The 26710-nt window shown below is 44.9% G+C and overlaps 2 protein-coding genes across 4 annotated transcripts; one reads left to right on the top strand and one right to left on the bottom strand.

The window, feature by feature from the left end:
• Nucleotides 1-3846: 3846 nt before the first annotated feature.
• TMEM208 (transmembrane protein 208) lies at nucleotides 3847-13036 on the bottom strand. Its single transcript, XM_034425821.3, has 6 exons — nucleotides 12910-13036; nucleotides 12670-12765; nucleotides 10473-10532; nucleotides 9479-9615; nucleotides 8357-8441; nucleotides 3847-6844 (listed from the first exon to the last, which is right to left on the bottom strand). The coding sequence occupies exons 1-6, from the start codon at nucleotides 12913-12915 to the stop codon at nucleotides 6707-6709; spliced, it is 522 nt and encodes a 173-aa protein (XP_034281712.1). The 5' UTR covers nucleotides 12916-13036; the 3' UTR covers nucleotides 3847-6706.
• On the top strand, nucleotides 12999-25801 carry LOC117670559 (Leucine-rich repeat-containing protein 29). Of its 3 annotated transcripts, none has more exons than XM_034425819.2 (7): nucleotides 12999-13254; nucleotides 19003-19104; nucleotides 20005-20988; nucleotides 22217-22432; nucleotides 23832-23933; nucleotides 24244-24461; nucleotides 24885-25801. In XM_034425819.2, the coding sequence occupies exons 1-7, from the start codon at nucleotides 13228-13230 to the stop codon at nucleotides 25057-25059; spliced, it is 1824 nt and encodes a 607-aa protein (XP_034281710.2). In that variant the 5' UTR covers nucleotides 12999-13227; the 3' UTR covers nucleotides 25060-25801. The 3 variants fall into 3 exon arrangements, with proteins under 3 accessions (XP_034281710.2, XP_087733416.1, XP_034281709.2); XM_087877290.1 differs by having other exon boundaries at nucleotides 23787-23933; XM_034425818.2 differs by having other exon boundaries at nucleotides 23721-23933.
• Nucleotides 25802-26710: the final 909 nt, after the last annotated feature.

Raw genomic sequence — 26710 nt, 5'->3', positions numbered from 1 at the left:
AAGGTATGAAAGTGAACCTAGAAAAAGGTCAAAAGCCATCAGCTGCTTTGATTGATGCTTTGTCACATTTTGGCTCATTATCGTACCAGGAATTTTCACAACTAAATCAGAGGACTTCGAAATGTATAGGAAATTATGGGTAGCCTCATGGTTTTTAAAAAAGGAAGGTAACAACAAAAAAAGTAGGAGCCCTCAATACAAAGAGGTCTAAATTATATGACCTTTTCTTTTAAGTGTGTGAGTCCCCAATGGCCAGAATGGGCTCACGTTTCAGAATAACAGAACAACAAGAGTTGGAAGGGCCTTAGAGGTCATCTAGTCCAACCTCCTACTTGAGGAGGAGACGACCCTATGACATTTCCGACAAATGTTTCTGGAATTTGGTGGCAAATCATTTAATGTCGGTGTAGTAATCTCACACCAATATTTGATAGAAAGCCAAGGAGGTAAGGGAAGTCAAGCCCACCTTAATGCTACAAATCCATGGTCTTCTCCAGATTTTCTTTCAAATGTCATCATTCCATCTTCAGTTGGTAAAAATAATACTCGGAACAGCTTACACCTTATGTTGATACCTCTGACACCATAAAGCCACCATATCTGCCTATTCCCAGGTCCTTGGGAAAGACTTGATAGGTGGATAAAAATTCCAGATCCAGTCTGGACTGGATCTGGAACTGGCTGCCTGTACTACAAACCATAACAATAACAACGATCTATTAGAAATCCATAGCTGGATGATATTAGTAAAGCCAGTCAAGGAACATTAAAGGTGTGCTAGCTTTCATGGTCTCCAAAACTCCTCAGCGTGATAAATAAAAACACTAAGAAAAAGAGGAAGATAAGACAAGAATTAGGTCCGTAGTCCTAATCTGAAACCTTGAAAGCATGAGGCTTTGATTGGGCATTAAGGATTTCATCCAGCTATGGATTTTGGAGTATGGATTTCCATAAACCAACGAGGTTATGACTGCTTTGGAATTTATTTATTTATTTATTTTATTGAATTTCTATACCGCCCTACTCCCGAAGGACTCAGGGCGGTGCACAGCCATGAAATAAAACACATAGATATACAAAATTTAAAATCGAATAAAATGAATTAAATAAATTTGGCTGAATTAATACCCATAATTTAAAATACCCATAATTTTAAAATACATTAAAAATTTAAAATTTACACTTAAAAGGGAGAAGATTTAGGCGAGGCCAGCTTGATAAAATAAAAGCGTCTTCAACTCGCGGCGGAAGGTGCGCAGATCCGGAATCCTCCGTATCTCTGGGGGGAGCTCATTCCAGATCGTCGGTGCCCCCACAGAGAAGGCTCTCCCCCTAGGGGCCGACAGCCGACATTGTTTGGCCGACGGCACCTGGAGGAGCCCCTCTCTGTGGGAGCGTACTGGTTGGTGGGAGGCTGTTGATAGTAGTAGGCGGTCCCGTAAATTGCCTTGAAGAATAATGAAGTCTTCTTGAAACTGTACATTGGCCTTTGTTCCATCCTTCTTCCTTCAGTTCTTCAACACTTGACTATCAATTCAGAAGCTTTGGGCGAGTTGAAAAGATCTCATAAAAATAATCCACTTCAACATGGTGCCACCAATGGCAGCCATGATGAAATATACATCTCATCTTTTCATCTTTCCTACTACCTCCTCCTATTGGTATCTTATGATTGATCACTTTGTTGTTTGTATCTTATGATTTATGATCTGTGATCTGACTTACCACTTTGTTGTTTATATGTACACTGAGAGTTTATACCCTGGAGACAAATTCCTTGTGTCTCCAATCACACTTGGCCAAAAAAAAAAAAAAAAAAAAAAAAGAAAGAAAATTTGTATTCCTATTCCTAATGCAGGCGGTGAATTAATTGAGTTTGTTTTGATCTGAAGGACTGTCAGAAGCCTTCATTGGAAAGATTCAGTCTGCAGGTCATTTGATTTTATCACTCTCTGGAATTAGGTCTTCAGACTTTATCAACTTAAATGCAGTAGATGAATTCCCATATGCCTTGGGACTGATTCAGCAGTTTAGTGGACTTCGGCACGGCGTACAAACATTTCTATCAATTCACTTTCCGAGTCTAAACAATGATTCAAACTGGATCTTGCGTGATTTATCCTCCCTACAAATTTGCATTTTCTTTTTTCTCCTGAGTAGTTTCCAGGCTGCCGTTTCCTCATATTTCATTTTAATCCCCATTTTATTATTACGTGGTTCTATTTTTATAAACCTCTTATATTTATTATGCGTATGTGCGTGAGCCTCCCAAGTCAGTTTTTGATTCCTGGCAACTGCCCGGATAACTCCCTGATGTTTTCTTGGCAAAGTTTTTTTTTTAGCAGTGGTTTGCCATTGCCTGTTTCCTAGGGCTAAGAGAGAGGGACTGGCCCAAGGTCACTCAGCTGGTTTCGTGCCTAAGGCCGGGCTAGAATGTATAGTCACCCAGCCATTCTTTGTGCCTCAGTATTCAGGTATTTTTTAAAAAGCCGTACACACACACACAAATAATATTTTAAAAAGTTCATACATTCAAACTGCTGGGATTTAATGAGACGAGCATAAAAAAACAAAACAAAACCCAGTCTAGCACAAATCCACCTGTCTACAACCTCCTACCTTTCACATCAATCAATAGTGTTTGTTTAAATATGTAAGGGTGATTGACGGGCTGCATATCACCCCGAGCCTTTGGTGAATAATTTTTAGGATCTGATGGGGAATAGAAATAATGGCTGTGTGGAAGTGGCCTTCTTTGGGGCAATAGGTGAACCAAGAGATCACTGATAGCAAAACTATCTGGACCGTCCTGTGCAGGGCCAAGGCTTGTTATATTTTGCATACTTTTATATTTTAAAGGGGGTATGTCTTGTTTCAGACTGACAGCCAACTCTGCTCCCCCCCCCAAATTTTTGGCATTTGTGGCTAGAGAGGACTTCCAGGAGCCACAAAAAGGGGACTGTGGAAAACTTTTTGAACAATGGATGCCCTGCTGATTTCTTTTCGTTTCTTTCCTTCCCAGTTACTCCACTTCTGATAAAAAGAGAATATTTGTAATTCAGGTGGGATCCGTCATGCCCTATGACACTGATGGCGAACCTTTTCGGCACCGAGTGCCCAAATCGGAACGTGCGGAAACAGGCTGGTTTGCATGCTTATTTTTTGGCTGTTTTCCAGGCTGTTTTTGGCCCTAAAAATGGCCCGGAAAAATGGCCTGGTTTGGGGGCATTTTCAGGTGCTCTGGCGCCAGCGAAGACCAGCTGGCTGGCACTGGAAACCAGACCAGCTGGCGATGGCGCATGTGCCGAGAGGGCTCTGTGTGCTACCTCAGGCGCTCTGGGAGTTGGGCGGCATAGAAATGCGACAAATAAATAAATATTTATATTTATTTATAAAAATAGCTGTGCCCTGAAGATCCTACTGTTCCGACAGGCGGGGCTCTCAAATTGAATGATTTTAAATTGGGTTTTAATTTTGGGTTTTAAAATTCGGCCAAAACTATTTAATGATTTTAATTAATTTTTAACTAGGATATTGTATATTTGTATTTTAATTCTGGCTGTACACCGCCCTGAGTCCTTCGGGAGAATGGACGGTATATAAATAAAATTATTATTATTATTATTATTATTATTATTATTATTATTATTATTATTATTATTATTATTATATCACGGCTCTATGAGCTTGATGGTTTTCTGGCAGATGTCTCATTACCAAACTGGGTAATGTCCTCAGGGCTAAAGGGAAGTGGGGTTTGCTCTAGGTTTTATATACTAGTGACTTGTCCTGATAGACAACCCTCTTCAATTCAGAGAGCACCAAAGACTCCATGCTCCATAAAAGTGTTTTGCTTTCAGGATTCTATTTAAATGGCTTTCTTAATACAGGTTGATACACAGCGTTTTTTTCCCCACTTGTCTTTCAAATATCTCCCACGTGGCATTTTAATGCACGGAGGGATCTCTCCGTGATGCTGATGCTGCTCTCCATATGCAAACTAAGGACCTTTAAGGCCAAATGTCACACCTAAAGCCACAATAAGGTCTAAATGAGACAGGTTAAGTTTGAAGCTTTTTGTTCCATCCATCTCTATATTTGTTCTCTCTCTTTACTTGGCACCTAGGTTAATTCAAACACAAACTCAAAGCAAGTCTGAATTACAGCATAGCTCTTCATCATTTTCGCCATTTTTCTTCTCTCTCTCTCTCTCTCCAACTGGATGAAAAAAAATGGGGGAGGGAATAACACCAAGATTAGCTTTGTACACCTTAAAGGCTAAGAGAGGTAAGTTGCATATCTAAATTTGGAGACTTTCCCCGTAAATCTTTTCTACATCGCTGAAAAAAATCAACCATCTCTTCCCTAATGAAGAATGCAGGAATCCTAAATTTGTACTGATGTAACATTGCCATTGTAAGTACAGTCCGTTATTAGTGAATACCATCTGGTACCTCGTTAACAAATTTTTGAAGGACTTGGAAAAAAGCTGAAAAGCCCTTTTCTACCAATGAGGTCTTCGTTAAGGTTTTTGAAAAAATATTGGATTTTAAACATCGGGATATAAGGTGTAACGATTTCAACATTTCCTGCGGAGAACCTGGCCAACCGGGTCACACCCAAAACAGTGCCAGGAGCTTCCCACCCCACCCCACCTTTCCGGTCAAGGCATCCTCTCAGGAGTAATTTCCAGGCGACTATGGGGATTGAAGCAAAAAGTGGGCAAAATGAGAAGCCAAATCCTATGGGAATAAGGGAATAATCTTCTCTCCCTGCTACCGTATTTTGCTACAGATCTTTTCCTATTCTTTGACACCCGCTGTCTAGCTAACAGGCTGCAGGAGAAAAACAGATCTTAGTAAAAGTAAAGGTTTCCTCTGTCCAGTCGTGTCCGATTCAAAGGGACGATGCTCATCTGTTTCCTAGCTACGGGAGCCACTATTGTCCAAAGACACTTCCGTGGTCATGTGGCCAGCATAATTATACGCCAAGGCACATGGGACACAGTTACTGTCCCATCGAAGTGGTACCTATTTATCTACTTGCGCTTGCATGCTTTCGAGCTGCTAGGTGGGCAGGAGCTGGAGCAAGGAGCGGGAACTCAACCCGTCCTGCAGCGTTCGGGTCACAAACCTGGGCTGTCAGCTCTCCAGTTGACAAGCTCAGCGTCTTTAACCGCTGAGCCATCACACCCCCTTCCTGAAGTCTTATGTTTTACTTTTTAAAACAAAAACAGTCCGGAGGCTCCAAAGTTTTACAAATGCGAGATGCCATAGGTATTTGGGAGATGCTGCCCCTTTCGTTATGCTAACTGGAAAGCTTGCCAATCTGGGTTTTTTGTTTAAAAAAAAAGATTAGGAAAAAGGCTACTGTACAGAAATCCTGTTCTATCACCACCAAGGAGATTCCAAATTCCTTTGCCAGAAAAGATCAGGCAGGGAGAAAATCCGTGATCCTTGCATCCATTCATTGCAAAATTAATCCACTTTATGCTCAACGGGAGTCTCTATTGGAGGAAAGAGAAGAGAAAGGGATATACAATGATGCATGGGGAAGTCGCCCATCTCCCTTCTAACAGATGTTCTTGCTGTCCCCTCTTTCTTTTTGCAAAATGATGTTTAAATCTAAAGCTCCCTTTGGTCTTCTGTACCCCTGGCTTCTGTTATTACTTGAGCTTACTGACCGTTTGGGGCTTCCAATGAGAGCACCACGCCTGCCTAGAACTGTTGTGGCCTGTCGGCTGCCGGCCCCTCCAGCAGCCAAATCAGAGGAGGAGAAGGTGTGGGAGTCAGGGTCAACATCAAGGGAACCTGAGAGCTCCGAGGGGAAAGAGGGAATGGAACTGGCAAAGAGAGAGAGAGAGACAGAGTTGGAGCCTGGTCCATCCATCAGCCCTCACATGGAGAGTCAACAGCCTCCAGTCTGGAGGTGGCCGATGAAGAAGAGGAGGAACAGCTGGGTCCAGTGCCTGACGTGCGGATGCACAGAAGGCAGAGGAGAGGAGAACAGTGGAAATCCATGGGCCGATCCTTGGGAAGGAAGAGCCACCGCTGCTAGCGAAGCCCCACCCTAGCTCTGCGGGTAAAAGCTCTGCAGGGCTCGGAGATGAATAGATGGGGCAGACAACTATTCATCTTCCAGATGGACGGACTTGTTCGCCTGCGTTTAGAGAGAAACCTTTTGCCAGGCCTGCTGGCGCTCTTGTTAAAGGAATCTTTGACTTAACTTTCAGAGGGTTTGTCACATTTGGGGAGCTGGGTCAGAAAGAGAACAATCATGAAAACAGGAGAGTAAATGAAGAGGCTGAAGGAAACCCATGCATACTGCAAGCCCTCTCGTGACAAACGTTTGGTGCGTGCAGGTGTCTCTTTAATGCGTCATTGCTTCCAACACTGAAAGGCCTTCATCGTCCGATTCATATTAGAGCATCGTTTTAGAAAGGTATTTACACATCTGCAGCCCTCTCCCTGCGATCCCCCTTCCCCTTGCCGTAAGGCGGAAAAAAAGCAAAAAGATTTGGCTCGCCCCCCCACCCTTCCCATTGCAAGCCATCTAGCCTTAGGATGAAGAGGTGTCAGGGGGCGAGCAAGGGCCTGAAGGGAGGAGGGGGAAAAAATCCCCCGGTGTTTTCTGATTGGTTCAAATCCCTGATAAAACAGCCACATGGAGATCCAAGGTGGCCTGACATTCATGCTCAGGAGCGCAGCTAAAACCGTTTCATCTGCCGGCGTTCTTGCCGGCGCTGTTTCTTCTCGTTGGGCTCTTGATTGGCAGCCGGAGATTCCGCGGTGAGCCAAGGACCCAGGAGGTTAACCCAAAGGAGATAGAGGGCTCGCCCCGGAGCCTGCAAGAGGTAACAAAAAACAGGGAACCCCTATTAAGGTGTGCCACAAGCAAAGTGCACAGCTGAGCATTAGCAAAAAGCTGGCTGGGGTTTTTGGTAGTTAAGGAATTACATCCCGTTTAGCAATAGCAATAAGACTTACATACCGCTTTACAGTGCTTTTACAGCCCTAAGCGGTGTACAAAGTCAGCCTATTGCCCCCAACAATCTGGGTCCTCATTTTACCAACCTTGGAAGGCTGAGTCAGTAGCAATAGCAATAGCACTTAGACTTATATACCGCTTTACAGTGCTTTACAGCCCTCTCTAAGCGGTTTACAGAGTCAACATATTGCCCCCAACAATCTGGGTCCTCATTTGACCCACCTCGGAAGGATGGAAGGCTTAGTCAACCTTGAGCCTGGTGAGATTGGAATTGCCAAATTGCAGGCAGCTGGCAGGCAGCAGAAGTAGCCTGCAGTACTGCATTCTAACCACCGGGCCACCTCGGCTCTTCTCTATGAATGGTGGGCATTTACATTCCATTTATTTTAATCCGCTTCATTTTATTTTAATCAATTCTACAGGTGCTCCTTGATTTACGACCATTAGACCAGAACGTCCATCTCTAAACAATGCAGTGATTGAGTCATCACAGGGCTCTGCCCAATTTTAGTCATTTTCTTTTTGCTGTCGTTAAGCGAATCACATGGCTATTAAATGAACCAGGCTTCCCCGATTGTCAGAAAGTGGCTGGGAAGATTGCAAGTGGAAATCACGTGACCCAGGGATGATGCAACTGTCCTAAATACCCTGCCGTTGCCAAGCGCTTGAGTCATAATTATGCAACAGCAGGGATGTCGCAAGGTCATAAGCGCATAGACCAGCTGGAAGTCCCTATTTTCAGCATAATTGCAACGTCCAATGGTTGTTAAATGAATGGCCATAAGTTGAGGACTACCTCTATTCCAATTTCATTAAGCCCTGGGACATCCAGCTGAGCCCTTTCTATTAAAGAGAGCCATGGTGGTGCAGTTAGAATGCAGTATTGCAAGCTGACTCTGCCCGCTGCCAGCAGTTCAATCCTGATCGACTCAAGGTTGACTCAGCCTTCCATCCTTCCAAGGATGGTAAAATGAGGAGCCAGATTGTTGGGGGCGATATGCTGAGTCTGTAAACGGCTTAGAGAGGGCTGTAACGCACTGTGAAGCAGTATATAAATCTTAATGCTATTGCAGGCATTTGCTCATTATCTACGTTTTAGCCCAGGAAGTTCCTTGAAGGTTACATTAGCCAGGAATATGTACATGGAATGCCACGTTCATGTTTGATTGGGAAGAGACCATTTAAATTAGCCTGACTAGATGGCAAGTGGCTAAGACCAAGGTCATCTAGCTGACTTTCAAGGCTAAAGCAGGATTTGAATTCATGGTCTCTTGCTTTCAAGCTCGGTGCTTTACCCAAACTGGCTCCCTGCCGTAGCTGCAAAGAGGAAGAATGTGCTGTGGACAAATAAGTAAGAAAAGAAACTTACCAAGAGCCAAAAGTACCACATATAGAGGGAAAAACAACTGAGCACTTGGACAATGGCGGTAAGCAAGATCATATCCTTCAGATGCCTGAGGGTAGGAAAGAAAAAAAAAAGGCCAATTTTTATTAGAGCAGAAGATAAAAACTCTCAGCGTCTTCTATTGTTCTCCAACCTTCCATCCCAGAAACGAAAAAGACTGGCTTTAAAAAAAATTTTTAAAAAGGTACGGAGGATCAAAAATTTAGAATGTGCCTGAACAGGATTGACATGAGAAGAGGGGGGGAAAGACTTACAATCAGAGGTGGGCTTCAACAATTTTAGCAAGGGGTTCTCTGCCTGGTTGCTGGGTGGGCGTGGCCATGGTGGGCGTGGCTTAGTTGGCCTCCTGCACCACAGGGGAGGATCATTTTTGCCCTCCCTGGCCTCTGGAGGCTTTCCTCAAGCCTCCAGGAGGGCGAAAATGGTCTCCCTAGGCTCCGGAGGCCAGAAAGAGGCCTTCCAGAGCTCTTCCAGATCTGGAGCTTTCTAAAGAAAACTGATTGTCAGAAGCAACCCAGCAATAAAACCCAGTTAATAGAAGCAATCATTCAAACTTGGTTTCACATGATAACAGCTGCAGAACTAAAAGACTTGGTTCACTCCATGGGAAGACATTGTAAGGCTGTAATTCATGCTAAAGGTTACCCAACGAAGTATTAGCAGACATGGTGATAATTTTCATATATCCGTTTTTTTCTAGTGTTTCACTTTTGTTCTTTATACTGTAACTGCTATTCTAATAGCAAATCCTTCATAAAAGTTATCGCGTTACATTCTTGATTAAATTATCTTTCCATTGATATATAATTTTATGGTACTACTCAAAGAAAAAAAAGTGGTGTTATTAGCTAGTTTTAGAAAATACACTTTTCCCAAAAGGTTTCCACAATTTTGGCCACTACTGTAATGTTAAAAATTACCATTCTATTAAAAACGTGGAATCTTTTGCGTGTCTCACACACAAGGAGATGCAGGTGACCCTGGGACCAGTGTGTCCCTCCACTGGTTGAGGCTATGAAAGAAAACTACGTATGCGCTCAGGCAGCAGGATCTGCTCACCTGGACTTAGGTAGTGTTGACACTCACTCTGCCATTCCCTGCTCCATATTCAGATCAATTCCGCCATCGGCGAGGCTGCCGCCCTCTGCAAAAGTAGGCTTGGCCATTGACCTCATGGATTGGTAACTGGCCCCATAGACCATCAAGCTGAACACAAAGGCAACCTAAAAGGAGAATATGAAAATCACCCAGGAAAAAACAGTAAAACCCTTCGGAGATACTCCTACTTTGGAGATACTACTTCAGTAAAGTACACAATGATTGAAAAGTACACCAAGGTTTGTACTTGGCAAAGATAGACATGAAAGCAAATATATTTTCTGGCTGGTGCAATATTTTTAGCCAGGATTACTGGGCACAATTGGATGCAAGCACTTCTGCTAAGGATTAAGACAGCTCTAATGGAAAAATGGTTTACTGATGGTTATATGTGGAGCCTCCCAGGTTTACAAACATGATACAAAATCTCAGCTGTGGAGGATTAATGGGGACAGGGGGATGGCAGTTGAATGTGAATCTCATATTCTCCTTTTTCTTGTGCGATATCCGTCATTGGATGTTGGCGATCATGTTGGCAATCCTATTTTTGTCAACAGCCGCATGAAAAAGTGCTGCTGAGTTTTGTCCAAACCAGTCCCTTAGATTTTGAAGCCATGATGTTCTTTTTCTGCCTGGACCTTATTTGCCTTCAATCTTTCCCTGGAGGATTAAGTGAAGGATGCCGTATTTTTCTGGGTGTCGCATCACCTGTCCAAAATATTCTAACTTTCACTTTTGAATGGCTTTGATGATTTCCCTTTGCTTTCCCAGGCAGCTTATCGCCTCCTCATTTGGATATTATTCTCATATTCTCCCAGCTAATATTTTAAACAGATTGATAAATAACTTTCTTTCTTTCGATGAGTGAAACATAAAGAACACTCCTGAATCACCCTTTTCCCCCCCTAACTCTCAACGTGCAACACACATTGACAGTCCCTGACTCAAAAGAAATGACGGTCTGAAAATATATAGAACTCACCCACGTCCAAATGGTGGCTGTTATGTAAAAGATCCCAAGGTTGACAATTCCGTAAATGGCCTGGAAGCAAGGGATATCAAAATAAGAGAGAAAGAGGAACAGACATTGAGCTCTTTGTTTAAAGCCACTTCTCAAACTATAGACAACTTTAAGACGTGTGGACTTCAATCTCCAAGATCCCTTCCAACACTGATGATGTTCTATGTTCTAACTCCCGGGAATGCTGCCCCGGGGAATTCTGGGAACTGAAGACCCCATATCTTCCAGTCGTCAAGGTTGACAAACACTGGTCTAAAAGTATTCTAAATCTAAACATGTAAATCACCCAATCAAACTTCAACTCCACTTTTTACCTTCAGAAATAGGACTTCATGGACTGAGACTTGAGCAGCTACTGCTGCCACCAATGGGGGGAAAGCTACAACTGCAGCTTTTTTTTTAAAGATTTAAGATTGATTTAATATTGTCATTGCACCTCGTACAACAAAATTAAATGCCATCTTCAATGTACATCATACATAAGAAAACTATAAAAATAAAACAAAAAGACACATCCTTCACATTCTACGCAATTGAATTGAAAACCCCTGATATTGCATTAATATTGCATTATATGGTAGAATTCAATATACTTACTGCTCTGGGAGAAAAGCTGTTTTTCAGCCTGTTTGTCCTTGTTTTTATTGTCCTGTACCATCTGCCAGATGGTAACAGTTCAAAAAAAAAAGCCCCCCCCCCCGCCCCCCCCCCCCCCCAGGATGAGATGGATCTTTAAGAATGTTTTGAACTTTCTTAAGAGCTATAAAGCTCTTCCAAAGAGGGGAGAGGGGGGAACCAATGATCCTCTGGGCAATGACGTTAACTCTCTGGAGCGTTGTCCTATCTGCCACTGTGCAATTGGCAAATCATACAATTGACAAATCATACTGCACATACAGTGCAGTAAGTTAAAATACTCTCTAAGGTGCAGCGGTAGAAGGCCACCAGAAGTTTTTCATTCAGTTGTTGTTTCCTGAGCAATCTCAGGTAGTATAATCTCTGCTGGGCCCTTTTGACCAGTGCTGCAATGTGAGTGCAGGTCCTCTTTTATGATAACACCCAGAAACTTATAAACTGGCCACTTGCTTCACTCGGTCTCCATTGATAAGCAAGGGCTGGATTTCTGATCTATTCCTTCTATAGTCCACTATAAGCTGATAACTAAGAGCCTTGGTGGCACAGCAGACTAAAGTGCTGTTAAGTAGCACTAGCTGCCTACAATTACTGCAAGTTCAAATCTCACCAGGCTCAAGGTTGACTCAGCTTTTCATCCTTTCGAGGTAGGTATAATGAGGACCTGGATTGTGGGGGCAATAAGCTGACTTTGTATAAAAAAGAACACCGCTTTGGGAGAGGGGGGCGAAAGCCCTACTAAGCAGGTATATACAAAAGTATGAAGGCTATTGCTTTTTTTTTTTTTTAATTTGATTTATATGCCGCCCTTCTCCGAAGACTCAGGGCGGCTTGCAATGCGTTAAGCAATAGCCTTCATACTTTTGTATATTTATACAAAGTCAGCTTATTGCCCCCACAATCTGGGTCCTCATTTTACCTACCTTAGAAAGGATGGAAGGCTGAGTCAACCTTGAGCCTGGTAAGATTCAAACCTGCAGTAATTGCAGGTAGCTGATGTTAATAATGATGTTAATGTTAATTAACCGATGAACCAAATTGGTTTAATCATCTTTTTTTTTTTTTTTTTTGATTTATATGCCGCCCTTCTCCGGAGACTCAGGGCGGCTTACAATGCGCTATATTCACATTTTATATGTATGTTATTTTAACTGTTCACTGCCCTGAGTTCTTCGGGAGAAGGGCGGTATAGAAATTGAATGAATGAATGAATGAATGAATGAATGAATGAATGAATAAATAAATAAATAAATAAATAAAATAACAGTGCTTTAGTCTGCTGCGCTACCAAGGCTTAACGCATTGTAAACCGTCCTGAGTCTCCGGAGAAGGGTGGCATATAAATCCAATCAATCAATCAATCAATCAATAAACACCAGTTATGATGACAAAGGTTTTGGTGGGCTGCTCAGAATACCCAGCCTTTCAGAAGCGCAGATCTTCCTCCCTGAGCAAAAAATAAGCAGGCTGCCCTGGCTCATCTCCCTCCCACCCACCCTCCGAGATCCGGCGCCCCCATACTCACATTCGCCCCTAGGATGATTCGTAGGTAGAACTTGAGCGTATCCTTGTTTTCTTCAAATATCTGCTTTTTGCCTTTGGTTCCTACCTTTCCTTTGGGCTGTGTGGGGGGGGAGAGGAGAATAAAAGGCAATTTTTAAAAATAATAATAATTTTTTTTTTTTAAATTATCACATTCCTCGATCTTGATTTAACTATCCCTCTCTCGCCCCGGCTTGGTCCCGTCTCCCGATGCCCGACTCACCGCCATGACGACTCCCCGGCCAGCCTAACAGGGCACGCAGGCAAGTCCACCACCAACTCAACACAGCGGGACTTCCGGCGCGGGGACATTGGCGTCACAAATCAGCGCCGCCCAAGACACGCTTTTCTCTTTTGAGTGCCTACAGTTCCCGACAAGCATCGCGGCCGTCGTCTTGGGGATCCTGGAACGCGGGGGAGGAGGAGGAGGAGCTGGTGGGCGGGGCGTGGGCGGGGCCGTCCGTTGGAGGCGGCGCCGTTTCTTTTATCCATCTCTTGTCTTTCGTTCGTTTTATGACCTCCGGCCCGGCTCTGGCCGGCGATGGACGCCTGCAGGCTGCCCGTAGAGGTAAGGGCGAGCAAGGACGCGGATATGCTGCTCAATGGAGTCCTCCCAGGTTTGCTCCGCACTTGACCCGCATGATTGCATTCAGACGTGTCTGCAAACGCGTGTCAGGCATTTTTTTCCCGGCTGGTTGCTCTTTAAATGTCCCTATTTCTCTTTCTCCGGGTTATTATCATTTTTTTTCTTCTTTGATCTTTGAGCCGCGTGCATCATTTGCAGGTGCTTCCCCATAAGGGAAAAAAAAAACCTTCCTAACGGTTAAAAGATGCGCAGGGGAGCGAAACAAGCCTACCTTACAGGGGTGGCGTGTTCTCCATCGCGACCGGTGGTGTGGCTTGGCCAAAGTTGGACTACTAGATGAGGCTTGGGATGCTTTGCTTTCCAGCTGCAGGATTTGATGATATTCAATCTGGCTGCTGCAGGGATTTATGCTATATAGTGTTTTAAAAAGGGGACAAAGGAGGATTATTGGTTGTCATGGCTGGAATGATTGTTCTGGTTATTGCTTATAAAGCAATATTTTTGATTTTTGATTTTAAAAAATGCTTGGGGGAAAAACTGCAGTGCAGAGTCCTGGAGGAGGAAAATGGGATGGTGCTGAACCAAATGCTTAAGGAGATAATTATATGTGGATGCTATATTTAAGGTGCATCTGGAGCTGCCTAAATGGGGGAACTGTGTATTTTGCTCTTTGTAGACTCTAAATAACCTGGAGGGCCACTTGGATTCTTGCTTCTTTACCAGCAAAGAAGTCTGTTCCTGAAACGGATTCGTAAAAGTGCGAGACCCACGTGGGATTTCAAAAAAAGAAAATAGCAAGGTTTAGAGGAAATTGTAAACATTGCAAACCCTCTTATGCAGAACCAACACAGGGGCTGATGAGATTTCTTGCCCTGGGCAACCAGAGTCCTACTATTATTTTTTTTAATTGCCGAGGAATAAAATAATCGATGAATATACGGTACATCCTAACTTCATCACATTTTCACAGTACTCTATGATTCTTTGAGACAGGATTTGAAACCCTGGATTTGAGCAATACGTGAACCCAGATTCAGGGTTCAAGACACCCAATTTTTTTCTTTGATTTCCAGCCCCCCTTTTCCCCTTTTCTGAAAATCAACCAGCAGTCACAAGACACAATGAAAACTCATTAACTTCACAACACATGGATTCAACCATAGTTTCAGCTGGGAAACTGTGGTGAGCATCCTGGATAAAGCTAAACCCAAAAACACTAGTGAATTCCTGCGACAAATCTGCCATCAACCTATAGACACATAGAGACAAATCACATTTATACACCATTTAAAAGAGATAATAAAGTTAAGAAGGAAACAAAAAGATCAGAACGTATCCTCTCCAGCAACCAACACCCAGATAAACAGGGATTAAAACCAGACAAACAGCCAAGCAAAAAAGAATACCCTATTCAAAGAATGGCCAAGGAGAAAACCACATCCTCACCAACACTAGCAAGGCAATATAGTGTATATAAACAGGGAGTAAACCACACCCACTAGGTAATGATTTTACCTAATTAGGTAATGAAATATCTGCAAGAAAACAACCAAACTCAGAGAGCACCAAGAACCCTACCATTCAATCCTGAGCTACTAATATTTCCTTCTATTTTTGTTTTTTACTTTCTTTGATCAGAGTGAAATTCTTCCAGTTGTTATTATAGTTTAGATATAGATCTAGTTTACTGCTGCTGGTTCTGTTCTTGCATTGGAAATCCTTTTAAATGAAAGAATCCACCTGTTTGTACATGAAAATTGGCTTATGTCATGTTTAAACAACAGGACAATTTTCACATTCATCAAGGAGTAGGTAACTAGATAACCCAAACCATGGCATCAGGGTCAAGGAATGAGTGAAGATTGTGTTGTGGCCAGCCAGTGGAGCTGGTGGCAGACTCAGAAAGTGAGGAGGTTGTGGAGGAACATGGGCCGGTCCTGGAGTCTGGGTAAGGCTCTGATGAGGGCTCTGCGTCAGAGGCAGAGATGTGGCCAGGGCCGTCTGATAGTTGTCAGCTGCCTTCCAAGTCGGACATCAGTGGGGCAGAATAACAGCTAGAGCCTGTTCCCAGTATGCACATGCGCAGAGCTGCCAGGAGAAGGGAACAGCTAAGGAACAAGGGTTGACTCAGGAGTAAAGCCACAGGTGAACAGTGAATCGCCCCTCCCATAGGGAATAAAGATGAGCGAAAGGGGAGTGGAGTTTGCAGGAGACAATTAATTCGCTTAATTGGTTCATGACAGAGACTCCTTGCCAAGTTTTGAAGATATCGGCCTGGCAGCTCTCCAAGCCAGATAAGGTCTGTGACTGTAAATTCTCCCTTGAAAGACTTTGCTGGATGTGAATGAGAAGAATTCATAGTATTTAATAAAAAGGGGTTTTGTCAGGACAAGTTTAATATTTAATAAAAAGGGGTTTTGTCATGCTCTTGGGAAGCCTAGGTCAGAACAGATTGATAACCACATTAATGGGGGATAAAAAATAATTTCCTCTAATACTAGAGCTTATGACCCCTGGGGCTTCGGTTGGCTCCTGACCTTCGCACCTTCCGCCGCAAATTAAAAACATGGCTGTTCACATCGCCCAGCCTGGACTGAGGAGTTTTTTGATTATTTTAATGGGTTTTAATATATGTTTAAACTATATATTTATACATTTATGTATTTTATGTCTTTTACTGGCTTTGTTTTTACTTATTGTGAGCCGCCCTGAGTCCTATGGAGATAGGGCGGCATATAAATTATATTAAATAAATAAATAAATAAATTCCTCGGACAGATACACAACTGTCTGAAACTGGAATTCTGAAGTGGGTAATAAAATCCTATTTGGAAGGCATGGAGGTAATACACTGAATCAGTCCATCAAAAACTGCCTAATGTTGCTATAGGAACTTAGCGTGAAAATAATCATTTTACCATAGCAAGGTTTGGGCCACAAACTCTCATCATGTAACGGAAACTGCTTTAAAGAAAGAAAACCAACCCCAGTCCAGACCCCATTTCCTGAAGTGCTTTGTAGCACTCTCCCCTCAAAACATTTAATAAACATGTCACTGCATATATGTAAAAAAACAAACAAACACCTGACTCCTTTTTTAATTTCCCATTGAGATAACTTGTTGCCTTTTGAGCACAATTGCTTTTAAAAACGTGTCCCTTTTTATTTTAAAACAAGCACAGCTGTTCTAGGATGAAAGCCGATCCTTGAAAAAGTTGCTTCGCAAAATGATTTTATAGAATTTTTACAAAACACTGTTAAACATCATTTTTTTATGATTTCTTTGTTCAAAACTTCATAAACTATTTAAGACTTGATAGATAGAAGATAGAATAACAGATCATTTAGTTGTTTCTATAATTAGCTTACTGGGACGCGGTGGCTAAGTGGCTAAGACGCTGAGCTTGTCGATCAAAAGGTCGGCAGTTCAGCGGTTCGAATCCCTAGCACCGCGTAATTGGGTGAGCTTCCGTTACTTGTCCCAGCTTCTGCCAACCTAGCAGTTCGAAAGCCCGTAAAAAATGCAAGTAGAAAAATAGGGACCCCCTTTGGTGGGAAGGGAACAGCGTTCCGTGCGCCTTTGGCGTTGAGTCCTGCCAGCCACATGACTACAGAGACGTCTTCGGACAGCGCTGGCTCTTCGGCTTTGAAACGGAGATGAGCAGCGCCCTCTAGAGTCGGGAACAACTAGCACATATGTTCGAGGGAAACCTTTACCTTTACCTTTACCTTTATAATTAGCAATATTAACAAAAATTCTGACCTGGTGCTAAAATAAACTGGAAATTGTCTGATTCAGGTATTGCCAGTTCCATGAGCTCAATGATTGGAGCTTTGTAAACAGTGGCCCATAGCTTACTTTAATTATTTCTCAAAATACTTTTTGGTTTTGATGGTGACATCTTATCTAGATCAGAACAGGTTTATGGCAAATCCCAACATGGGTAAACATAAAAACTCATAAACCTCAATCCTGAACGAGAGAACATCCCATCCAGGTAAAACAAACAAGTGCTGTAATGAAATTGTTTTCTTATGGATAGTGGCTGCTGTTCTCAGACTTGTTCACACGTACAATGGCTTGTTGTTGTGCAGAGACAATTACAGTAAATTATTTATTGTTTTATAGCTTTATCACATCCGGCTCTTTGTAAAAGTCAGCAGCCTGTGGCATTTCATTAGCAAATTAAACTGAAAAAAAGTGGATAATAAGATTCGTAGAAGGCTTCCTTCTTCTTCTAAACCACGTGGTTTCACATTATACGAACATCTGAAATTAACTCCACTCTCGCTATATTAAGCCAAAGCAGAAGAGAATCGGACGTTTCCTTTTTCAACAGTTAACATACTGTTCAGACAGTCAAAATGTAGATGCAAATTAGAGGCAGTCTTTTTACATCAAAAAGCATTGCTCTGGACTTTATGGCAATCAATGTTCAAAATATTTGTATATCTGAAGACTTCCATCCCATGATTCAGTTGATGTCAATTTAAATTCTGGAAGAAATACAGGTAGTCCTCGACTTACAACAGTTTGTTTAGTGACTGTTCAAAGTTACAACGACACCAGTGGTGGGTTTCAAATTTTTTTTATTACCGGTTCTGTGGGTGGAGGGCATGGCATGGTGGGCATGGCAGGGGAAAGATACTGTAAAATCTCCATTCCCACCCCACTCCAGGGGAAGGTTACTACAAAATCCCCATTTCCTCCCGATCAGCTGGGACTTGGGAGGCAGAGAATAGATGGAGGCAGGGCCAGTCAGAATTTTTATTACCGGTTCTCCAAACTACTCAAAATTTCCGCTACTGGTTCTCCAGAACTGGTCAGAACCTGCTGTAACCCACCTCTGAACGACACTGAAAAAACCGTTTTTCACACAACCGTTGCAGCATTCCCCATGGTCACATGATCAGAATTCAGATGCTTGGCAACTGATTCATATTTATGACCGTGGCGGTGTCCCGTGTCCACCGTGATCCCCTTTTTGTGAACTTCTGACGAGCAGATGCAATGGGGAAAGCAAAATTCACTGGACGACTTTGTTACTAATTTAACAACTGTGGTAACAACTGTAACGAGAATGGTCACAAAACGGGGGCAAAACTCACTTTACAAATGTCTTGCTTAACAACAGAAACGTTGGCCTCAGTTGTGGTCGTAAGACGAGGACTGCCTGTTGTCATAGGACCGTGATGGCAAACCTATGGCACGCATGCCACAGGTGGCACATGGAGATATATTGGTGGGCAAGCAAGCATTGCCCTAGTTCAGCTCCGAAACCAGTCGGGAAACAGACTGTTTCCGGCCTCCAGAGGGCCTCCGGAGGGTGGGGAAGGCCGTTTTTGCCCTCCCCAGGCTCCAAGAAAGCCTCCAAGGAGCCTGGGGAGGGCAAAAACGGCCTTCCCCACCCTGCACACAGGTGCTATGGAGAATACTCCCCCTCTTCCTTGCGACAGACCTTCAAGTATTTTACTGTGTCCAAATGTCAACATTTGTGATTGTCATCCCGACCAATGTATTCAATTTTCGCTTCACAAGAGCACGATGCAAGGAAGCGTTATGTTTTTCCAGTCTTTCCTCCGTTAATTAAATTCTCTTGTCTCCAATGATGGAGCGTAACAAGCATCTCAGCATGAGGATACGAACTTTTAGATGACGTTTCCCATCGGGTCAATTGAATCTCTTTCCAGTATGAACAGCTAAATTGGCCTCTGCTTTCTCGTTTATAGGTCATCGCTTACATCTTGAGCTTCCTGCCTATTTCTGACAGAAAAGAGGCGTCTCTGGTTGACCGAACCTGGTATTTTGCAGCCCAAGACTCTCTGCGACAGGTAAAACCTTTGTGGGCTTAAACACACTCACCTACGCTGCCAGGGTTCCAACGGATGCCCTAATTAAATCATGAGCCTCGAGCCAAGCTTCAAAAGAAATCCAGTTATTTATTAGGAGCTCCATGTCGGCACATACCCAAATGAAGCCAACTCTGACCCCACGTAATTTACCGCCCTGATCATGACCCTGTTTCCCTCCTCCCCCCCAGCATGTGTCATCAATCACATTCGCCAATGGAGCAATTTCGCGGGTTGTAGAGATTACTCCCCTCAGGGCGCTGTGGGTAACCCTGGGAGACAGCCTTGAGAAAGATATGCCTTGAATGTGCTCCTGCCTTTTGAGCCAACCGGAAGTTGGCAAATGGGCCATTTCTGGCCTCTGGAGGGCCTCCGGGAGGGTGGGGAAAGCCATTTTCGCCCTCCCCAGACTCCTAGAGAGGCTCTGGAGCCAGATGAGAGAGAAAATCGGGCCTTCCCCACCACCACCCCAAAGCCCTCCGGAGGCAGGAAACAACTTGTTTCCCTACTTCTAGGGAAGTAGGCCCAGAAGGCCTGAAAATCAGCTGGCACGCGCCGGAGCTGAATTCACATGGCCACTCATATGGCTACGCATGCCACCTGTGGCACGTGTGCCATAGGTTCACCATCACGGTCCTATACCATTTCAGACAAATATGCTTGTTGGAAGTCAACTCGGAAGGTCACAAATTGTGATTCCAATATCACCTGGATTGCGATCACGTGACTGTGGGGAGGGATGGTGATGCAGCAGCTGTAACTTCAAGGATGCGCTGTAAGTCACATTTCCCCAGGCTTTGCTACCTGTCGTTAAACGAACTATCGTAAGTTATGGGCTACTTGTACGTCATCATGATGGATCCTGCTTTGCTTCAATCCTAGGAGAATGTCCTCTACAACATCCCAGCTACCTCTGCTTCCCTCGGTACCATCCGGTCCTTGGCCCAAAGGCGCGTATGCAACCTCAAGATGGCGAACCTGGACAGCTCTACCACTTCCCGGGACGTCATCAAATGCATTGCCAACTACCTGGGCCCTCATCTGCGTAGTCTCTGCCTGAACGGCAGCTGCCTGACCGAAGCCAGCTTTGAGGAGCTCCTCCTGGCTTGCCCCAGCCTCGTGGCCCTGGACCTGAGCAGTTGCAACAGCATCTTCATGTCCGGCACCCTGCTCTCCAAAAAAGAGACTTTATTGCAAGCCCAAGAAACGCTAGCCAATTTGCGGGAACTGAACCTGTCCAGCGTGAGGTACTTGTCCGATCTCACTTTCAACCGCCTGGCCAGCTGTTGTCCGCAGCTGGCCAAGCTGGTCCTGGCCCGCTGCCACCTTACCTTTGAGTTCGATAGCTACAGCGGCTCCCACGACTACAACTCCTCGGCCCTGCTGTCTTTCCGCAACCTCCTGCATTTTCTCAGCTGGCGAGCCACTTGCGTGAAATCTCTGGATTTGAGCGGCACCAACGTTAACAGCCAGGCGATGAGGACCCTGGTCCAAGTGGAGAACCTGCAGCTGCAGGAATTCATCTTGCAGGCTTGCCGGGATCTGACCAACGAGGCGGTGAGCATCCTGTGTCAGCACCAGCCTCATCTGACCACCCTGGACCTCAGCGGCTGCTCTGAGCTATCGGACCGGGCTGGGCTGGCCATCAATTCCCGGCTTCTAGAACTTCGGTGCCTGCGCCTGGGGAAGCTCCCACGAATGACCGATGTTGGCTTCCAGGGAATGTCACACCTGAAGCATCTCCAGATCTTAGACGTGTCTGAATGCAGTCTGGTGAGCTGCAGTGAGCTCGCGAAAGCTTTTGGCGCTAACGCGAGACCTCCGAAGCTGAAATCTTTGAACATTGCCTTTTGTTCATTACTAAGGGTAAGTTTAGTTAAGGTTCTTTAATTTATTTCTTTTAGGACAGCGGTACGGTTCAATCGCTGGTCCAGACACTGTGCTAAACCATAATGAGCTGGTTTGGTTTTAGCTTAATATAACATGTGGATCCCGTGTTAAGTGCTTTCTTCACTAAACTATGGTTAAATAATTCACTTCATGCAATCCAGGTGGTCCTAGACTTATGGCCATAATTGAGCTCTCAATTTCAATTGTGGATGGCGTAAAACAGGTCATCACACGACCAGACCCTATTTTACGACTGTCGTCAAGTGAACACAGGAGTCGCATGAAGTAAACCCTTCGTTTGCAATGGGGTGTTTTTTTGCTGGAAACTGAAAGTAAACACTAGTTTCCGGGGGAAAGAAATAGTAGTAGCACTTAGGCTTATATACCACATCACAGTGCTTTTACAGCCCTCTCTAAGTGATTTACAGAGTCAGTCTATTGCCCCCAACAATCTGGGTTCTCATTTTACCCACCTCGGAAGGATGGAAGGCTGAGTCAACCTTGAACTGATGAGAATCGAACTCAGACGTGAAATGCTCCCGGTTCGGACCGGATCGCCCGATCTAGTAGCGATGGCGGCGGGTGGTTCGGAAAACCGGTAGCAAGAATTCCTGCCCACCCCCTATTCCCAGCTGAGCCGCGCGATCATGAGAGGCTTTTTTTTTTTTTTACTTTTAAAAGCAATACTTTTAAAAGTAAAAAAAAAGATTGCGCGCCACAGCTGATCACCCCCCCTCGTGCACTGTTATACTTACCGCATGCCTGCATGCACATACCAGACAAGCAATCATTCTTCACCTCTACACGGAGAACTACAATGCAGATACATGAGGAGAGAGAGAGAGAGAGAGAGACGCCCTCTCATGGCCTCCTTTATATAGACAGCAGCAATAACGCTGCTGACTCATCCTCAGTCATAAAAGGGCAATAACCTTGCTGACTCATCCTCAGTTCATCATCCTGGTCCACAGCATTACAACGGCTGGTCAGCTTTAAATCTTCATTACCCTGACAAAGTCCCTTTGCTGGAATCCATCATGACTTCAACCAGTCCCTATGTCACTGGTCCTAAATGGAGGATTACCTGTATGTGAAACTCCCCCAACGGAAATTCACGGAGAGCCATGCCGTCCCTGAAGCCCCTGTGGGAAGTTCAAGTGTAACATGAACCCAATCGTCCTTCCTTCTTCTTCTTCTTCTGCAGGACAGCACAGTGCTCTCTCTGGCCGAAGCTCTAAGCAAGAACCTGCGGGTTTTGGATCTGTCGTCTTGCGTGTCGCTTTCTAACCGGAGCGTCCAAGCCATCGCTTCCAGCCTTTTACTCTTGACAGTCCTCCGCTTGGCCTGGTGTAAAGAACTGACCGATTGGGGCTTGCTGGGGATCGAGGAGCCCAGAGAGGAGCGCGAAAGCGCCAAAGAGGTGAGAGGACATCATTGATAGAAATACACAATCATAGAGTCATAGGGCTGGAAGGACCTTGGAGGTCTTCCAGTCCAACCCCTTGTCCAAGGCAGGAGGCCTTATATCATCCCAGACAAATAGATATCCAGACTTTTCTTGAACACCTCCAGTAATAGAGCACACCCACAATTTCTGGAGACACATTGTTCCATTGATCAATTGTTCCCACCATCAGCTCACAAACAGACTTTTTTGTCTAGTGGCCCGAGCACCTTTTTGGGTGGGGAGTACTTGTTGTGGTAGCACAAGCACCCAAAATGTTTACAAAACCTAACGGAGGAAAAGAGCTTTCCTTCACAGCGACAGTGGGAAAGTTACCCTGTGATGAGGGGTTGAAATAGCTACAGGAGTGGCCTGCAAGCCGCCAATTCCCTTTTCGTGTTTTGGAGGCCTAGCATCAGTGCTCCTGTATCATACTTCATTATGGTCCTTTCCTGGATGTCCGCTAGATCCGTGGACTTTCACTTCCCCAGCCAATGTGGGCATTAGGGCAGACCTGAGTAGGGGGAAGGTGACCGGGCTTGTTGTGGTATGCTAGCAGCCTGCGGAGCTGGCAGCAGAGTCGGACAGTGAGGAGGCTGGGGAGGAACATGGGCCAGTCCTGGAATCTAGGGAAGGCTCAGATGAGAGCTCTGCATCGGAGGCAGAGAAAGAGCCAGGGCCATCTGGGAGTTATGTGCTGCCTCCGGAGCCTCCAGAGTCTGACGTCAGCGAGGCAAAGGAACAGGGGGAGCCTGTTCCCAATGCGTGCATACGCAGAGCTGCAGAATGCAAGAACAGTTAAGACAAAAGGGGCGACTCCGGAGTAAGGCTTGGAGATGATTGGCCCCTCCCATAAGACATAAAGGAGGAGCAAAGGCACGTGAGCCTTTGCAGGAAGCAACTTTGTTCATGCTGGTTGGTTTAAATTCTGAAGCTCCGTGTTGACTCTGTGCTTCGTGTGGCCTTGCAAAGCTAATTGCCAATTAGGTCTTTGGCAGCGTGCCAAGGGAAATAAAGGCGGGTGCTTATCAGCCTTATCCCGAAGGACCGTGGCAGACTTCTGTCGGACTCTTTACAAACTATTTGTGACTCATCAGAGGCTGGGAATGAACAGAATTCACAGCCGTTGAAATAAAAAGAGGGTTTTGGGGACTAATTGTGTGCTTTTCACTGTCTGATGAAGCCTAGGTCAGAACAGGACCATCTAAGCAACCGAGAAAGGTTTCGCCCCCTTTTACCCACCCTTCCCGACTTGCTTTGACAGAAAGATGCTGGCCCAAAGTTCAGCAGGAACTTTGGCAACATGGGGTTTTTCCTGCCCCCACCCCAGGCTCTGGAGCAGGATAAAATGATGGTCATTAATCTCAACCAACAGAAGGCCCAAGAGCAGCGCCAAACCTCTCTGAACGCCTTGACCCGTCTGCAAGAGCTGGATCTGACCGCCTGCGGGAAGCTGACGGACATGAGCATAGCCAAGGTAAATCATCAGCCTGATTTACACCTCGCACCAGTGATTGGCTTCAAATCTTTTTTACTACCAGTTCTGTGTGAGTGGCTTGGTGGGCGTGGCAGAGGAAGGATACTGCAAAATCTCCATTTCTTCCCGATCAGCTGGGACTCGGGAGGCAGAGAATAGATGGGGTCGGGACCAGTCAGAGATGGTTTTTACCGGTTCTCCGAACTACTCAAAATTTCCGCTACCGGTTCTCCAGAACTGCTCAGAACCTGCCGAAACCCACCTCTGGCTCGCACCTCATTCAAGATTTGGTTCTGCCCTTCCTCTCCAGGTTATTAGCTTCCCAGATCTTCGCCACCTCTCCCTCAGCCTCGTGCCCAACATCACTGACACCAGTCTCCTCGCCGTTGCGCGCAACTGCCGGAGCTTGGAGCACCTTTCGCTGAGCCACTGCACAAACCTGACGGACAGAGGCTTTGCCGAGGCAGCTGGATCTTTGTGCAGGTTGCAGCATCTCGTTCTTTCTGGCTGCAACCAGCTGACGCCCAGGTAAGCGAGCAGAGTTTGCAAGAGATGAGTCACCTGAATGCCTTGCTTGGGGCATCCCATGCAGCCTAATGGCTGCTCAGTTGATCTTGGAAAATTATTTAGAACGGCTCCAGAGGCTTTCCTCGAGCCACCGGGAGGGTAAAAACGGCCTTCCCCAGGCTCCGGAGGTCCTCCGGAGGCCGGAAACGAGCCCGTTTCCAGACTTCCAGAATTTCCGGGAGGCCTATTTTTCACCCTCCCAGTGTCTCCATGCGGGCCCTGTACTTACCTGGCATCCAAAACAGGCCACATGGCAACTCCTGGGAGGGGTGGGGTGGGGTGGGCGGGGCCAGCCAGTCCTTGCAACTACCGGTTCGGCAAACCAGATGTAAAATTAGCATCCTGTTTGCCCGAACCGGCTGAATCCCACCTCTGCCTTTCTAGGACCCTGAAGTCCATCGGTCAGGAGTGCCAGCTGCTGAAGTCCTTAGATGTCTCCATGTGCAGCAAGATCAGCATGTCCGACGTGGAACGCTTCCAGTCGCAGCTGCCCCCTCAAAGCCAGACCAGCATCCAGTCACGGTTCGTGGGTGGAGCAGACCTTTCCATCACCCTTTGAGGAACCCTTGTGGGTTGTGAGCCTAGACACCTTGGTTAACTTTTCTCCATCCCAGTGGGAAGGCAGCAGGCTGAAAATGAATTGCACTCTTACGGCCTCACAAGTCCCATCAAGGAAGCAAAACTCGTCTTCCGTGGTAGTGAAGACAGGTCCCAAGACTATTTTCCAGAAGTTATTGAGTAAGGCCAGCAATTTTGGTATTCTACAAGCAGAATGAGAGATATTTATTTGTTGCAAGAGTTTGGAACGAGGTAAGTGCTGGGAGTGGTATCCCAACAAGAATGGCAGGACAAGTCTTGTTATTCATACCAACTTTGATATAGCAGACATTGGCACTTTTTTGTCCCTTCTAAAGGTTGTGAATTCCCTCTTACGCAGACGGAATAAGTACATTCTTAGTTGCCAATCCTTAAAGGTCCCTTTGTCAATTTTAGAGGAAACCTGGATTTGCATCCAGGTTTCAAAGTCTGCCCTCCTCACTGATACCAAAGCATCCTTCGACTTTCGGACACAGCGAGATATCCCACTGACTTCTCGGAAACAGGGTGAAAAAGCAACTTTTTCCAATAGCATCCATCTCGTCTTTCTAAACCTGGGACTCAGTTTCTGTACCTGCGGATGTGTGTGTCTGTGTGTGTCAGATACAAAACTGTGACACAAATAAAAGACTGCCATCTTATCCGTGCTTTGGAGTTTGGGGCAAAAGACAAAGCAGGCTATTAAACCCAACTCTCTCATCTTGGCTAAGAGTTATGTGTTTGATTTCACTTCCCACAACCCCCTTGCAAGTTATCATCCAAAAACAGCCGAGGTCTGCCAGATGCCTCTTTCCGCAAAATAGCACTGGGAGCGGCATTCAAGTCGTGCCTGAAATTTAGCCTTCTGCACAAGAGTTAAAAAGAAAAGGCTTACCAGTGTAACAGCCCACTCCCACAAAAATAAGAAGGGAAATTTTGAATCGCGTGATTAAATGGTCTCTCGCATATCTGCTGGAGTTTTATGACATCGTTTGACCATTACAACTTTAAAAGCCTTTTCTTTTTCATGAACATTTGGGGGGCTACAAAAAGGGAAAGGGCACCAAAAGATGTGTGAATTTTGTTCTGTACCGATCAAACAGTCCTAAATGATGTACTCTGTTTAGCAAGCGGCTGTTTATGGGAGCCTGTTATTTCACCTGCTGCACTAAATCTGAGATTACAAAATAAGAGTGATGGTCCCACATGCTCTAATATTATTAGATGTAGTAATATCCTAATACCACCTAATATGATCCCCCTCAGAGGCATAAAATGAATTAAGATGGAACTTTCCCCCTTAGATCTCCCAAAATCTTAGGATGATCTAATGGGAAAAGTCAGCGTTGAGCAGAGAATTGTCTTCAGATTTCAACCATGTTGAACTTGATTGCCTGCAAGGCATATCTTACTTTACTTTACTTTTTAAAATTTATTTGCCAGATATTTTACTACAGATGACTTATTCATTCCCCGGTAAAGATAATTGGTCAATTTGTCTTTTTCCATTTCCTTCTCTTTCACAAGCAGTAACCCTTCACAGAAGGCCCATGTTAGGCTACAGAATATTCCCAAAGCATCTGCCACTGCAGCATAAGAGGTTACTACTCAAATCATTTCTTTTTCTAACTGAG

Source organism: Pantherophis guttatus, chromosome 11, assembly GCF_059756535.1.
Source record: "Pantherophis guttatus breed Tessera chromosome 11, ASM5975653v1, whole genome shotgun sequence".
NCBI lineage: Eukaryota > Metazoa > Chordata > Lepidosauria > Squamata > Colubridae > Pantherophis > Pantherophis guttatus.
Note: the sequence above shows the minus strand (reverse complement) of the source record. Positions and strands in the feature narration are given on the sequence as shown.